This window comes from Emys orbicularis, chromosome 3 (assembly GCF_028017835.1).
Source record: "Emys orbicularis isolate rEmyOrb1 chromosome 3, rEmyOrb1.hap1, whole genome shotgun sequence".
Lineage (NCBI taxonomy): Eukaryota > Metazoa > Chordata > Testudines > Emydidae > Emys > Emys orbicularis.
In genome coordinates, this window is record NC_088685.1 from 578,519 (window position 1) to 594,722 (window position 16,204).

The 16,204-nt window shown below is 49.0% G+C and overlaps 1 protein-coding gene across 1 annotated transcript in view; it reads left to right on the forward strand.

Annotated features, from left to right (window-relative positions):
• The first annotated feature begins 4,730 nt into the window (after nucleotides 1-4,730).
• PPM1G (protein phosphatase, Mg2+/Mn2+ dependent 1G) overlaps nucleotides 4,731-16,204 on the forward strand; it is a 28,481-nt gene continuing 17,007 nt past the window's right edge. Inside the window, exons 1-2 of the mRNA XM_065401089.1 lie at nucleotides 4,731-4,850; nucleotides 13,050-13,119. Of these exons, the coding sequence (XP_065257161.1) occupies nucleotides 4,731-4,850; nucleotides 13,050-13,119 (190 nt within the window). The remainder of the gene's footprint in view (nucleotides 4,851-13,049; nucleotides 13,120-16,204) is intronic.

Below are 16,204 nucleotides of genomic sequence, written 5' to 3' on the forward strand. Positions count from 1 at the left end.
CTACAACCCCATTGGTCCACTTATTTGGCACTTTTTCCCTTTCCCAGACTAATGTAAATAGAGGGGCCAGATAGATACTGCTAATTTAGGATTTACCTTGAACAATTCTGCATTAAAGTTATCCTTGCCAGGAGCTTTCCCATTTTGTAAGGATTTGATGGCTTGGATGATCTCTTCCTTAGCTGGGGTGTCTGTATTGATATCAAGATCTTCTTCTGCCTCCTGGATGTTTGCTTCCTCTTCAGGTGGCTCCTGTTCAGCAATTCTTTGAAATGCTCTGTCCAGTGCATTTCTTGTTCTTTTTCGGTTGTTAGTAGGTGTCCTTGTTCATTCCCGATGAGAGTGTTTGTGCATGTCTGCCATTTACCACTGATAAGCCGCGTCATTTTGTAGACGGTTCCTTGTTCACCACGAGCAGCTACATACTCTGCTTGTGTTGCCAGATTATCAATATAATGTCGTTTGTCTGGTCTCACAAGGCGTTTGACCCCCCCAGTGTGCCTTGCTCTACTACTCGTGGTATCTGTCCTTTAGCTTCTGGGATTTTGTGTCTAAAACTTTTCTTCAGGGCTCGTCTGGTTTCTATGGCGTTCCATGTGCTGGGTGTAATCCACTCCTTCCTTCTCTTCCACCTGTAGCCTAGACAGGCTTCACTGCTCTGTTTATAAATTGCTGCTACTTTGTCCCACTTCTTGTTGATCTCCTCATCTGCATTCCCCTCCTCTTCATCAAGGTCTGCAAGTGCCTGAAACCTGTTCTTCAACTGCAGAACGAAGGCTTCTGTATTTCAAGGGACTTTAGCTTGTCAATATCATAGCATCTATGGCCCTTGTTTGGTGGACCCACACTTCTCAGTTTTAGCTTGATGGAGGCTGTCACAAGGTGGTGGTTGCTGCCAACATCTGCACCCCTTCTCACTTTCACATCTGTCAGTGAACGTCACCGTTTGCTATTGATCATGATATGGTCAATCTGGTTCTTATCTCTGCCACTTGGAGAACACCATGTCAGCTTGTGAATTTCACAATGTTCATATAGGGTTCCACTGATGACTAGATCATTCATATTACAGAAATCAACAAGCCTTTCTCCGTTTTCATTCATGGTGCTACACCCATGTCTTCCCAATGCTCTGTCGTTGTTTGTGTTGTCCTTACAGACTTTGGCATTCATGTCATATCTATCTCATAACGATAGTTAGGTCGTGATGTGGTACTCTAACTCCGCCTGTAGTGTAGAATTTGTCCTTCACTTCATCACTGTCATTTGTAGGAGCATGGCACTGAATCAGGGTGATATTATTATGTTTCCCTTTCAGTCTGGCTCTCATAAGTCCACTTTCTTGAGTGGTAACAGCTAATTTAGACCCCATAATTTTATATGTATAGTTGGGATTATGTTTTCCAATGTGGATTACTGTGCACTTATCAACATTTATCAGTTTTCTAGTATATTTTCTATATGGAAAATACTCTATGTCAATGTATGGTTGGTCACAGCTGTTGATTCTGAAGAACGTAAGAACGGCCATACCGGGTCAGACCAAAGGTCCATCTAGCCCAGTATCCTGTCTACCGACAGTGGCCAATGCCAGGTGCCCCAGAGGGAGTGAACCTAACAGGCAATGATCAAGTGATCTCTCTCCTGCCATCCACCTCCATCCTCTGACAAACTTCAGAAGGACTTCACCCAGGAATTTACTCAGACCATTCGGCCTGCTCCTTCCTAGAAAATACTCCAAGGAGAAGGAGGCAGATGGTATCCACAGCTGTATCCTGTGCAACCCGCGTGATGGAAACCCAAGGGTCCTCCTACCCTCCCACGTCACCACGACCTCTACTGTGTCAGTTTCCATGCCCACAAGTATAGGGAAGAGGAGGATCAGGCCTACAGGAAAGAATATGCAGGGGAGAAAATAATTGAGGATCAAGAAGAAAATGAAGAGATGTGATCAACTCTTTAACACACACAAAACATTCATCATGTTAAACACAGTTACAAGCCCATAAGTATGTCCCTCTTGGGACTTTTCCAGCTTAGCAATTGCTGGAGGTGCCAATGAGATGGGGCCATCTGAAAGCAAATGAAGGCTGGGATCCTGCCCTTGACAGTGTCCAGTTGCTTCAGTGGTACCAAGAGACTTTTAGTCTTTCATCTGGAAAATCATGGGAGACGGGAGAGATTCCAGAAGACTGGAAAAGGGCAAATATAGTGCCCATCTATAAAAAGGGAAATAAAAACAACCCAGGAAACTACAGACCAGTTAGTTTAACTTCTGTGCCAGGGAAGATAATGGAGCAAGTAATTAAGGAAATCATCTGCAAACACTTGGAAGGTGGTAAGGTGATAGGGAATAGCCAGCATGGATTTGTAAAGAACAAATCATGTCAAACCAATCTGATAGCTTTCTTCGATAGGATAACGAGTCTTGTGGATAAGGGAGAAGCTGTGGATGTGGTATACCTAGACTTTAGTAAGGCATTTGATACGGTCTCACATGATATTCTTATCGATAAACTAGGCAAATACAATTTAGATGGGGCTACTATAAGGTGGGTGCATAACTGGCTGGATAACCGAACTCAGAGAGTAGTTATTAATGGTTCCCAATCCTGCTGGAAAGGCATAACGAGTGGGGTTCCGCAGGGGTCTGTTTTGGGACCGGCTCTGTTCAATATCTTCATTAACGACTTAGATATTGGCATAGAAAGTACGCTTATTAAGTTTGCGGATGATACCAAACTGGGAGGGATTGCAACTGCTTTGGAGGACAGGGTCATAATTCAAAATGATCTGGACAAATTGGAGAAATGGTCTGAGTTAAACAGGATGAAGTTTAACAAAGACAAATGCAAAGTGCTCCACTTAGGAAGAAAAAATCAGTTTCACACATACAGAATGGGAAGAGACTGTCTAGGAAGGAGTACGGCAGAAAGGGATCTAGGGGTTATAGTGGACCACAAGCTAAATATGAGTCAACAGTGTGATGCTGTTGCAAAAAAAGCAAACATGATTCTGGGATGTATTAACAGGTGTGTTGTGAGCAAGACACGAGAAGTCATTCTTCCGCTCTACTCTGCACTGGTTAGGCCTCAGCTGGAGTATTGTGTCCAGTTCTGGGCACCGCATTTCAAGAAAGATGTGGAGAAATTGGAAAGGGTCCAGAGAAGAGCAACAAGAATGATTAAAGGTCTTGAGAACATGACCTATGAAGGAAGGCTGAAAGAATTGGGTTTGTTTAGTTTGGAAAAGAGAAGACTGAGAGGGGACATGATAGCAGTTTTCAGGTATCTAAAAGGGTGTCATAAGGAGGAGGGAGAAAACTTGTTCACCTTAGCCTCTAAGGATAGAACAAGAAGCAATGGGCTTAAACTGCAGCAAGGGAGGTCTAGGTTGGACATTAGGAAAAAGTTCCTAACTGTCAGGGTGGTTAAACACTGGAATAAATTGCCTAGGGAGGTTGTGGAATCTCCATCTCTGGAGATATTTAAGAGTAGGTTAGATAAATGTCTATCAGGGAAGGTCTAGACAGTATTTGGTCCTGCCATGCGGGCAGGAGACTGGACTCGATGAACTCTCGAGGTCCCTTCCAGTCCTAGAATCTATGAATCTTAAATGTGACCTGCTGATCAAACACATTGGGTATGTGCCATTTCCTGATGCATGAAAGCCTGGAAGGGTTCAGAGACCACATAAAAGCTTTCCCCTCTCCATGAGAAATCTCTGACTCATCAGGTCTCCAGTCTGTTCTCTGGCGGATCTCTGGTTTGGGAAGTTTATCAGCCTTTCACTGAAGCCCTGTGCCAGGGTTTTTTCCTAAAGGCTGGAATTAACCAGGTATCAACCAAACATAGTTTAACACTCTCTGGATTGTGAACTGCACCCTCTCTAGTATATTTATTCCCAGTAGCACCCACAAAATGCTAGGAATTTTCCAAACCTGCAAGTCCTGTGCTGCCTGGATGAGCTCTGCTGCAGCCAGGCAGGATTGTCTCCTGACCCTCAAGCTAGTCAGGTGAGGTGCCTCTATAGCAGGCCCCAAGGTGCAACTGTGCCAGCTCCCCCATTGCCACAGCAATTCCAGGGACATGGGATCCTGAATGCAAAAACAGCCTGTGGGCCCTAGCGGCATGAAAACAGGAGCCTATGGCCAGGTCCCCAGGGGTGCACGTGAGGGGAGGGGACACACATACAGTCCCCAGGGGGGCAGGCGATGCACACAGTGGGAAGGGGCATACAAGGGCCCCCAGGGGGACACATGGGCCGAGGGATCACACACAGGGCCCCCAGGGGGGAGGTGAGGGGAGCACACAGGATCCCCAGGGGGCGGGGATGCACGTGGGGGAGGGGCGCTCATAGGGTCCCCCAGGGGGTGGGGGATACACGGGGGGGAGGGGCGCACACAGGGGCCCCCCCGAGCCTCGGAGCAGCCCTTCCCGCCCCCCCCCCGAGCGGCGGCCCTTCGAGCCCGTGCGCTGACTGGCCTCCGGCCCGCACTCCGTTAGCCGCTCTGTCCCTTCAGCGTCTCTATGGCAGGTATTTCCGGCCGCTCGCTCTCCCACAGTGAGACTCTATGGCTGTGGCTTCCAGCCGCTCTGGTTCCGGTCGGTGACTCCGTGGTGGCTGGTTCCGCCCGCCTGCCCGCCCGCGCTCCCTCGCGTCCCGCCCGTCCGCGCCCGTCCCGCACGGCCCCGCGGCAGGGCCCGGGCCCCCGGCGGAGCCGCCGCACCATGGGCGCCTACCTGTCCCAGCCCAACACGGTGAAGAGCTCGGGGGACGGCGCCGGGGCTGGGCCGCGCCCGCTGCACTTCGGCTACAGCGCCATGCAGGGCTGGCGGGTCTCCATGGAGGTGAGGGGGGAGGAGACCGGGGCGGGCGCGGGACCCTGGGGCGGGGGATGGGGGGGGCGCGGGACCCTGGGGGGGGAGGGGATGGGGGGGGGGCGCGGGACCCTGGGGGATCTCGGGTCGGAGGAACCTACGGGGTTTTCAGGGGAGAGGAGACCCTTGAGATCCTGGGGTAGAAAAGGAGACCCGAGACGGGGGTGGGGGAGGGGAAGCCTGTGGGATCTTGGGGTGGGGGAGGAGACCCAGGGCAGTTGGCCCCACAGGACCCTGCGGGGAGAGAGGACATTTGGGGTAGTGGGGGGGGGGGAGGCTGCGGGTTCCTGCTGGGGAGAAGAGAGGAGCCCTAGGGTGGGGGACCTGTGGGACACCAGGGGGGGGAGGGTGTCATTAAGTACAATTGGCCCTCTTTCAAGCCTTGTTAGGTCCCATCACCCTCTCCCAGGACAGGTTCCCTGCAGTGCAATTGGTGTTAAGTGGCTCCCAACCCTTCCTCACCCAGATTTGTCCATCTCTCCTGAGATTCACCTTTAATTGCTTCTTTGTACATTTAATTCTCTCTCTCCCCATAAGCCTTCCCAGACTGATCGTGAAACATCTCCAGGGTTCTATGGTGTCTTTCCCTCACAGGTCGTTTTGCAGAGCTAGTGGGATTTCACTTGTCTTAGTGCCCCATAGCACACTTTCTCCAGCCTGGGGCATGTGTGTGGCTCAACTCTGAATTCCCTGCCAAGCCCTCAATATTCTGCTGGTAATGAAATGCCCAGAACAGAGCACAGTATACTCTTGCACTCCCAGAGGAGCCATACCGATGGGACAGACTGCCCTTTCCTTGCTCAGGGACATGAGCCTGGTGCGACTGAGGGGCCAGAGCTGAGAGCAGAATCCTAGCTGGGATCTCCCTGAACTGAGGAATGAGAGACCATCCTTTACCTGCTGTACAATGGGATATATTAGTAGCCCCAAACTATACTGACCTTTCGTGGAGCCATATCGCGCTGCAGCCTCCTGGCTAGCATCCTCTCTGCTCTCCCCACTGCAAGTCTCTCACCCATTCCGGCTACCCTGTTTCTCCTTTGCATATTTTTAACATGGGGGTGAGGAACCATTGGGACAAACTGCCAAGGGCAGGGATGGGTTCTCCATCCCTTGATGTCTTGAGATCCAGACTGGCTGCTTTTCTGGAAGATTCTTTAGTCAAATGTAAATCATTGGGCTCAATACAGGGGTAACTGGGTCAGACACCACGGCCTGTGTCCTGCTGAAAGTCCGATTAGATGATCTAATAATCCCTTCTGGCCTTAAAATCTATAAATCAATGAGGAACTGGACTTTGGAGTCTTTGTCACCAGCTGGATTAGCTGCATTTGTTCAGGTGAAATCTCATTTTATTCTGTGTCCAAGTGTCTAATATCTCAAGAGTCTTGCGTAAGTTAAAAAATTCTGGGGCTGACCCTGGTGTACAGAAGGCTTCTGCAGCCAGATGGGGTTTTACTACCATACCAGTTAGGGTTGCAGTCTGCAGGCCGAACTAAAACCATGGTAAAAATGGGTCTGGCTGCCAATGGTCATGAGCCGAGTAAGGCGGCTCTCACCACCTGTTGGAATTTCTTAGTAACACTCCCTCTTATGGAGACAGCACACATCCCTTCACCTTGTTTCTTACCCACAGTAGCGTGTACAGCTCCTCGTCCTTTAACTCCCTCTGTGAATTTGATTAATGTGCTGTTTGCTCCCATCTTCCAGATTATTAACAAAGGTGTTAGATTTGGGAAGGGGTAATTCTAATTCTGTTCCCTGCTGTACCCCTCTCCTCTCAATAGAGTGGTGTTTGATTATATTTTTTTGTCTACACTCAGCCTTTGGCTAGTCCACACTCTCTGTGATGGTGTCACATCCAAGCCCGTTGGTATTTATTTTTCCAAGTAGGGTTTTGGGAGCCACTGTATCAAATGATTTACAGCTTTTGAAATACTGTAGCCGTGTGTAGCTGGAAAGCTTCTCTTTCACAACAGAAATTGATCCAGTAAAAGATACAGTATTACCTCACCCATCTTGTCCCCCTTCTGTAACACACTTGAGACTATGAATCCTTCACCTTTAGGCTGAAATTGTCGAGGCTTTTGGGGGGAGGTGTTTACAAAATGTGAGTAAAATCCCTTCAGCCTTTTTGTATGTGAGAGTGAAAACATATCAGATGCTTTTTCTCGTTTCTCATTGAACTACACCGGAGGGGGAAGAGGAGGGGGCTGTAAACAAATTGTGCTGCCTTTCAGAGAAACTGGGATGGAAATAGTTCTGGCTCGGCAGAGCACGAAAACTCCACTAAGCTCTTGTCTGCACCCTTCAGGTGAATGCAGTGTGCGTTTGTGCCCAGGTGACTGATGGTGTCCCAGTCCGTTTGCGCTGATGAGCTCTGCACAGGTGGAGTAGTAGCACAAAGACAGCGTTAGCACCCAGAGGGGATGCACACTGTGATCTCCGCAAGGCGATTAGTGCTTGGGGCTGTTGGTGGAGGTTGAACTGAGGTAGCACAGTGTGCAGAGGTGTGTTGGGCAGGTAATGTAAGCAGTGCTGAGAACCCTGGGGCAGACAGGCTGGAAGTGTTTGAAATAAGGAGGGTTTCATGATGTGGGTGAGACGCTGCTGACTCACTCCATTCAAAGGCAGCATTGCTTCTCTTTGGCCATGTCACCAGACTGGACACAGGCCCGCTTTCAGACATGCCATCAACACACAAAGAGGGGCCACCCCAGAGATTCGTGGTTTTGCAGGATTGAGCCAGAGCTGGGAGCTTCACTCTACTGTGCCATGTACGATGCCATCAGCTGTGCTTGCTCTGGTGCAGCGGTCCTCAACAGACTGCGTGTGTGATGGTGCGACTCTGCTAGGGCTGCCTTTGTTCCTAATGCTGGTGGAGCCGAAGCAGTGGGACACTTTGGCACAATTTGCCAAGTGTTGTCAAGGCTTGGAGGCCTGGTACGTCTGCCCCTGACCACTTGGAATTTGACCAGGGCCTGAGCCTGCAGCTGTATTGTATGGCCAACTTCATAGGCATAACTCCCTGCTGGCAGAAACAGTGATGGAAGCATTAAATGTAGCTATGGTTCAGGTGTATTTGCAGAGGTAGAAGCACTGGTGTCCTGAACTGCCCTAGCGGCAGATTTCTTGTGAAGGCCTGTGGGACTGAGCTGAGCTTGGCCAGCACATTGCATTTCCTAGGGTTCCAGTGCCATATTCTCTCCCCCTCCATGAGTTGTCTCGCTTTGAGATTTGCCTTTTCCATTATTTTAATTAGATTTTTCATTTTCCCGTGGGGTTGGGTGGAAGCTCTGGGTAACGTATTTTTTGTATGTTTGCACTTGAACTTTCAGGCCTGGGTGGTGTTAGTTAGCACAGTTATACATTCTAGTGTAGATGGGGACACACATTTGTAGGTGACTCCCAATAAAAGGTTGTGTAGTGGAAATGCTCACATGGAAAATGTTTGGCAACTTTAACTTATTTATATTTCAGTAGGGCCTGGACAGCCCAGTCATGCTTAGGGTCTCATTGTGCTGGGCTCTGGACAAATATGTAATGAGGCAGTCTGTACCCCAAAGAGCAGATTGTCTTAATAGGGAACATGTGACAGGTGAGTGTGGAACCCAGTGGACAAGAGTAGGGGTAACAGGAACACAGGGGTGCATAGACTAGCTCAGGGGTTCTCAAACTGGGGGTCGGGACCTCTCAGGGGGTCGTGAGGTTATTACGTGGGGGGGTCATGAGCTGTCAGCCTCCACCCCAAACCCCGCTTTGCCTCCAGCATTTATAATGGTGTTAAATATATGTAAGTGTTTTTAAATTATAAGGGGGGGGGGTCGCACTCAGAGGCTTGCTATGTGAAAGGGGTCACCAGTACAAAAGTTTGAGAACCACTGGACTAGCTAAATGTATTGTTTGGAGGCCTCCAGAGTGTTTATCTATATAAATGTGTAAGAGATCTTGGCACTGAGAGATGCGGTTGTCAGTTTATCAAGAGGATCATGGCAGGGGTGGACTTGTAATTGACAGCCTCTGGCTGGTGCCAGTGGTTTAACATCCTCAGTTAAATGTGCTCTGCACAGGACCTGTTGTTAAAAACACCACAACCCATGCACACTAGGGCTTCCAATATTGCTAGCACTGCTGGAGCTGGAATGTTCTCAGCAATGGTGAGAAATGTTTGAAAGCTTCCCTATTGTAGACAGGGCTCTAAGCTCCCTCTTTCTGCCCAAGTGTTGTGTCGTTGTTGTTTGTATTACTGTAGGACCAGGCCCCTGTGGTGCTAGGCGCTGGACAAACACAAAATGAAAACATGGTCCCTGCCCCAAAAGGTTTACAATCTCAGATTCTTCCCTGTGACAGAATTTCCATGTTTTACTGTGAATTAGCTGCCATTCAGCCACCTAGGGTTTATCCTGGCTGCTTGCTTGTGATTTCCAGCTCTCCAGCTTTCTTAGAATTCTCTGGCAAGTGACTGTACAGATGTCATTGTGTTCTCTTCTCTGTAGGCTCTTACCCCCACCCTGTCACCACAGAGTAGCCTTCCACAATCTCTCTCTCCCAATTTCCTGATTACATTAGCTACGCTTACATGTCAGAAGATACTGTACTGGATTGTATTTAATTAAACCAGTGTCGTCACACACACCACCCAAATATTATTTGTAGCAGTACGGTGCCTAGGAGCTCCACTCATGGGCTAGAGCCCCGCTCTGCGGGGTTCTGTACAAAGATAGAATACAAAGATGGCTTTGCACTGGAGAGGCTGCATGCTCGATGCAAGGGGGCAGGGCTTAACATAAGAACGGCCATACTGGGTCAGACCAAAGGTTCATCCAGCCCAGTATCCTGTCTTCTGACAGTGGCCAATGCCAGGTGCCCCAGAGGGAGTGAACCCAACAGGCAATGATCAAGTGATCTCTCTTCTGCTATCCATCTCCACCCGCTGACAAACAGAGGCTAGGGACACCATTCCTGTTCAGCATTAATGGTGACCTACAAGGAAGACCTACTGGGGGTAGGGCCCATTTTGCTGACCTTAGTGGCTGAAGAAGGTCTGACACACAAACTGAAGGTCCTGGCTTGTTCTGACATTAAATGGAGCTCTTGTTTCCACCGAGAAGTGACTGTGGTCAACTGGGCACCTGGTAGGACAGTGCCATCACCACTACAATGAAGGGATGTTTATTCACTCTGTTGTCTCTTTGTTTTCATTAATGCCATATGTAAATCACATGGAAGCAAACTCTTACTAAGGATTCAACACCCCTACCACTGTGGTTAAGGGCTGAGAACTTCCAGGCAACGTTTCAGTCATCCAAGGAGTCCCCTGGCAAAAGAGCCAAGACACAGCTCTCCTGGTGCTGGCACAGAAATAAGCAAAGGTTTTTGCAGGGGAGATTCTCCTTTCTAGTCTCTCTGCTATACCATAAAAATAAAGATGCAGTAAAGGAAGGACCCATGCCAAATTTAAGTTCCTCTGGCATTTCCTGGTTTTCCAGTGTTTAACTGTGCATTTACTGTCAGCTTAACATAGGGTTTAATCTGCTGTGCCAGTGTAAACGTGCCTGTCCCGGAGCTCCCGGCCCAGCCCAACAGAACTCCCACAGTGGCATTCAGATAACCATCACAATCCCTGTTGGATGCATTGGATCAGCCTATTTCCTCACTTCCTTCCCTCCACCTTCCATTCTGGGATTGGAAAGGGAGCAGAGCACAGGTTGCTGCCCATTCCCCCTGGCTCCCCAGCCTCTAAGGTTAGAAGAGATGGCGGATTGGTGCTGAAAAATGATTGTCACCTGCATGGAAACCCCAGCCTCCCCTGCTCGCCCAGGGAGAAGTGGCAGGGCTCCTGGCTGGAGAGGGCCCGACAAGAGTCTGACAGAGACAGTATGCTCTGTCTCTTTCAGACTCTGCACCAGCTGCTGCTGCCAACCCAACCTTCCTTCCTTCCCCCTAGGCTGGGACTTGACCTCAGCTTGGCAGCTGGGTTCCCCCAGTTAACAGCTTGATGTTTTCTCAGAAACCCTGGGTGTTCTCTGTGATGACACCTTATCTTTGCCATTGTTTGATTTCCTGCAAGTGTCTCCTTCCCAGGCTTCTGCCACTGAGGTCTTAGCAATCAGCTAGGAGAATACCCAGTAGGTGAACCGAGGAGCTATTTCCCTCCCTCTCCATGGCCTACTGTTGTTACACGGGTCGCCTGTTCCCCTTGTGCTTGGCCAGTGCTCTGTGCAGGTCAGTGTTGCTGTTTTGTTGGTGGTTATTTGCACTTTCCTCGGGTACTAATTTGGTGCCACCTCTCATCTTGGCTGTGGAGGTTTGGTTTTGCTTTTTGGCCTCTTCAAAATCTGTTAAATTAGGCTGAATAATGGGGAAAGAGGAGTCAGTGAACAGTTGCTAGTGAATTTTCCTGTAGAGCTCCTCTGATGAGGTACATCTCAGTGTCAGCATGAGAGTCACTCAAACAGAGCCATCCACAAGTACCAAGCGAAGAACAAAGCACCCGTGTTGAGAGGGAGTGTGCAGCGCTTAGAGACTGTCAAGGCATTTCACACAAACACCCCCTGCAGGCTGAGCGCCAGCCAGAGAACTGTTAGTCTGAAAGGCACATTCTGTGCTTCAAATTCAGCCCAAGTCACTGCCAGCTGCTGTTCCTGGCCCAGGTCTGGGGAGGGGAAGGAATTTGGTCATGAGCCCTTGTCTGCTGCTCTGTGATGTTCTGCTCTGTATAGGTTATTGTCCCGGGCTCATTACCTCAGTGTCTGAGTGCCTATAGATAAAGGCCAGAAAGGATCTCATTTTTGTGTCAAACAGTCCCCTTGGTGAGCCACCCTTTCTGCTTGGCTCACCTGGGAGGTTCCGTGGGCGGCCGGAGAACGAGCAGGATTCTGACACCAGTGCCATGGCAGAGACGCCTGCCTGGGAAGTGGGATTTCTGTGACACTATTTCTGATTCGCTCCAATGCACAGAGAACAGTGGGGGACAATGTCAGTTCTAGACTCCTCAGCCTACCCTTCAGCTCATTTGAGACCAGCACGCCGTTACCCAGCCACACGGGGCAGAGTCCACTTGGCATGCCCAGGAAAGGCTTGGCACACTCAGGCTAGAGAGAGGGGAAGGGCCTTTAGCCCAGGTGTGCAGAGATGCCCTGCGAGGGCCTGGGGAGTGTGGTGGTGCTGCCGTACCACTTCCTGCTCTCAGTAGTCAGCGGGACACTCTCCCTCCTGTCAAGTATGACTGGAGCAGGTGATGCTCCAGTGTGCATGGCTCTGGGCTGCTTATGAACTGGGGAAATGCAGTGGGAGGAGCCGCAGACTCCCTGTTTGACTTTGGCCGAGTACTTTGGGGCTTGTCTACACGGGGAAACTTACCAGCATAACTACCAGTACGATGCTACCACTGTCGTTCTCCTGGTGTGCTATGGTGGTATAGTCATGCCAGTACATTTCCTTGTGTAGATAAGCACTTGGTCTCCCTGGGCCTCCGTTCCCATCTGTACAATGGGGCCAATAGCCCTGTCCTGCCGCATAAGGGGGTGTAGGGATAAAGACACTCGGCTGGTACGGTGACGGGAGCCTGGATGGATAGGGCTGGATTCTGGCTCTGGACTGGCAGAATCCCAAGTTACCATTTTAAAGAGCTCTCAGTCTGGAGGAGTGCAGAGGTTGCTGTGCACAGCAGGAGGCTGAAGATTTGCATGCCCCTTCCGGGAGGAGCGGGCTGCTCTGGTGACCTGTAGATGGAGAGTATGCTGTGGGTCTGGGAGCGTCTCAGCGGGGTCTCAGGAGTGTGAAATTCACCCCCCTGCCTGCTTTAGTTGCGCTGACCCACTCTCTGGGGCAGACATAGCTAGGTCAATGAAGGATTGCTTCCATCAGCCTAGATACCATCACTAAGGGAGGTGAAGTTCCTGCGACAGCAACACCCCTTCTGTCACTGGAGGAAGCGTCTGTGCTATAGTGGCATGTGGCTGTGCTACTGTAGCAGCTGCTTCTTACTGTTCGTGCCCTCCTCTGGTTTTGTGAGAACAGCGTGAGAGTGGGAAATCTCCAGGTGTGAAATGTGAGTGTGTCTGTGCTGGTACCGTATTTCCCTGCCCCTGAGCTCCGTTCATGCCAGGTCATTCGCTGGGAGCCAGTGCAACCCCAACACTCCTGACTTGGTGCTTTCTCTTTCAGGATGCGCACAACTGTATTCCTGAGCTGGACAGTGAGACGGCCATGTTCTCCGTCTACGATGGACACGGAGGTAACTGCTCCTCTTGCTCTTTCCAGGGAATTGTACTTGGGCAGCTTCTCACAGGGGACTGCTCTGGTCTCCTGCAATGGCTGCCCCTTCGGGGCAAACCCCTCTGGCAGTAAAAACCCTGCTCCTTCTTGAGAAGTGTTCTCTGGGGCAAAGTGCGGACTGATGGCTGTGTGGGGCTGTGGGAGGAAGGGCACTGGGTTGGCACAGTGGGATCTGGACAACCTCCCTCTGGTGGGAGTTGGGCTCGAAGGGTCCACAGGAGGCATTCCAGGACTGAGGCTGTTTTTCCAGCTGGGCAGGGGAGCGGTTTGAGGGTCACCACTTTGAGGTGAGCACATGCATAAGAACATAAGAACGGCCGTACTGGGTCAGACCAAAGGTCCATCTAGCCCAGTATCCTGTCTACTGACAGTGGCCAATGCCAGGTGCCCCAGAGGGAGTGAACCTAACAGGCAATGATCAAGTGATCTCTCTCCTGCCATTTGTCTCCACCCTCTGACAAACAGAGGCTAGGGACACCATTCCTTACCCATCGTGGCTAATAGCCATTAATGGACTTAACCTCCATGAATTTATCCGGTTCTCTTTTAATCCCTGTTATACTCCTAGCCTTCACAACCTCCTCAGGCAAGGAGTTCCACAAGTTGACTGTGCGCTGTGTGAAGAAGAACTTCCTTTTATTTGTTTTAAACCTGCTGCCCATTAATTTCATTTGGTGGTCCCTAGTTTTTATATTATGGGAACAAGTAAATAACTTTTCCTTATTCACTTTCTCCATACATGATTTTATAGACCTCTGTCATATCCCCCCTTAGTCTTCTCTTTTCCAAGCTGAAAAGTCCTAGCCTCTTTAATCTCTCCTCAAATGGGACCCGTTCCAAACCCCTAATCATTTTAGTTGCCCTGAACCGTTTCTAATGCCAGTACACCTCTACCTCGATATAACGCTGTCCTCAGAAGCCAAAAAATCGTACTGCGTTATAGTTGAAACCGTGTTATATCGAACTTGGTTTGATCCGCCGGAGTGCGCAGCCCCACCCCCCCGGAGTGCTGCTTTACCATGTTATATCCAAATTCGTGTTATATCGGGTCGCGTTATATCGGGTCGCGTTATATCGGGGTAGAGGTGTATTAGATTCATAGATTCTAGGACTGGAAGGGACCCCGAGAGGTCATCGAGTCCAGTCCCCGGCCCGCATGGCAGGACCAAATACTGTCTAGACCATCCCTGATAGACATTTATCTAATCTACTCTTAAATATCTCCAGAGATGGAGATTCCACAACCTCCCTAGGCAATTTATTCCAGTGTTTAACCACCCTGACAGTTAGGAACTTTTTCCTAATGTCCAACCTAGACCTCCCTTGCTGCAGTTTAAGCCCATTGCTTCTTGTTCACCTTAGCCTCTAAGGATAGAACAAGTTTTCTCCCTCCTCCTTATGACACCCTTTTAGATACCTGAAAACTGCTATCATGTCCCCTCTCAGTCTTCTCTTTTCCAAACTAAACAAACCCAATGCTTTCAGCCTTCCTTCATAGGTCATGTTCTCAAGACCTTTAATCATTCTTGTTGCTCTTCTCTGGACCCTTTCCAATTTCTCCACATCTTTCTTGAAATGCGGTGCCCAGAACTGGACACAATACTCCAGCTGAGGCCTAACCAGAGCAGAGTAGAGCGGAAGAATGACTTCTTGTGTCTTGTTCACAACACACCTGTTAATACATCCCAGAATCATGTTTGCTTTTTTTGCAACTGCATCACACTGTTGACTCATATTTAGCTTGTGGTCCACTATAACCCCTAGATCCCGTTCTGCCGTACTCCTTCCTAGACAGTCTCTTCCCATTCTGTATGTGTGAAACTGATTTTTTCTTCCTAAGTGGAGCACTTTGCATTTGTCTTTGTTAAACTTCATCCTGTTTAACTCAGACCATTTCTCCAATTTGTCCAGATCATTTTGAATTATGACCCTGTCCTACAAAGCAGTTGCAATCCCTCCCAGTTTGGTATCATCCGCAAACTTAATAAGCGTACTTTCTATGCCAATATCTAAGTCTTTAATGAAGATATTGAACAGAGCCGGTCCCAAAACAGACCCCTGCGGAACCCCACTTGTTATGCCTTTCCAGCAGGATTGGGAACCATTAATAACAACTCTCTGAGTACGGTTATCCAGCCAGTTATGCACCCACCTTATAGTAGCCCCATCTAAATTGTATTTGCCTAGTTTATCAATAAGAATATCATGCGAGACCGTATCAAATGCCTTACTAAAGTCTAGGTATACCACATCCACAGCTTCTCCCTTATCCACAAGACTCGTTATCCTATCAAAGAAAGCTATCAGATTGGTTTGACATGATTTGTTCTTTACAAATCCATGCTGGCTGTTCCCTATCACCTTACCACCTTCCAAGTGTTTGCAGACGATTCCTTAATTACTTGCTCCATTATCTTCCCTGGCACAGAAGTTAAACTAACCGGTCTGTAGTTTCCTGGGTTGTTTTTATTTCTCTTTTTATAGATGGGCACTGTATTTGCCCTTTTCCAGTCTTCTGGAATCTCTCCCATGATTTTCCAAAGATAATAGCTAGAGGCTCAGATACCTCCTCTATTAGCTCCTTGAGTATTCTAGGATGCATTTCATCAGGCCCTGGTGACTTGCAGGCATCTAACTTTTCTAAGTGATTTTTAACTTGTTCTTTTTTTATTTTATCTGCTAAACCTACCCCCTTCCCATTAGCATTCACTATGTTAGGTATTCCTTCAGACTTCTCGGTGAAGACCGAAACAAAGAAGTCATTAAGCATCTCTGCCATTTCCAAGTTTCCTGTTACTGTTTCTCCCTCTTCACTAAGCAGTGGGCCTACCCTGTCTTTGGTCTTCCTCTTGCTTCTAATGTATTGATGATAAGTCTTCTTGTTTCCCTTTATTCCTGTAGCTAGTTTGAGCTCATTTTGTGCCTTTGCCTTTCTAATCTTGCCCCTGCATTCCTGTGTTGTTTGCCTATATTCATCCTTTGTAATCTGTCCTAGTTTCCATTTTTTATATGACTCCTTTTTATTTTTTAGATCATGCAAGATC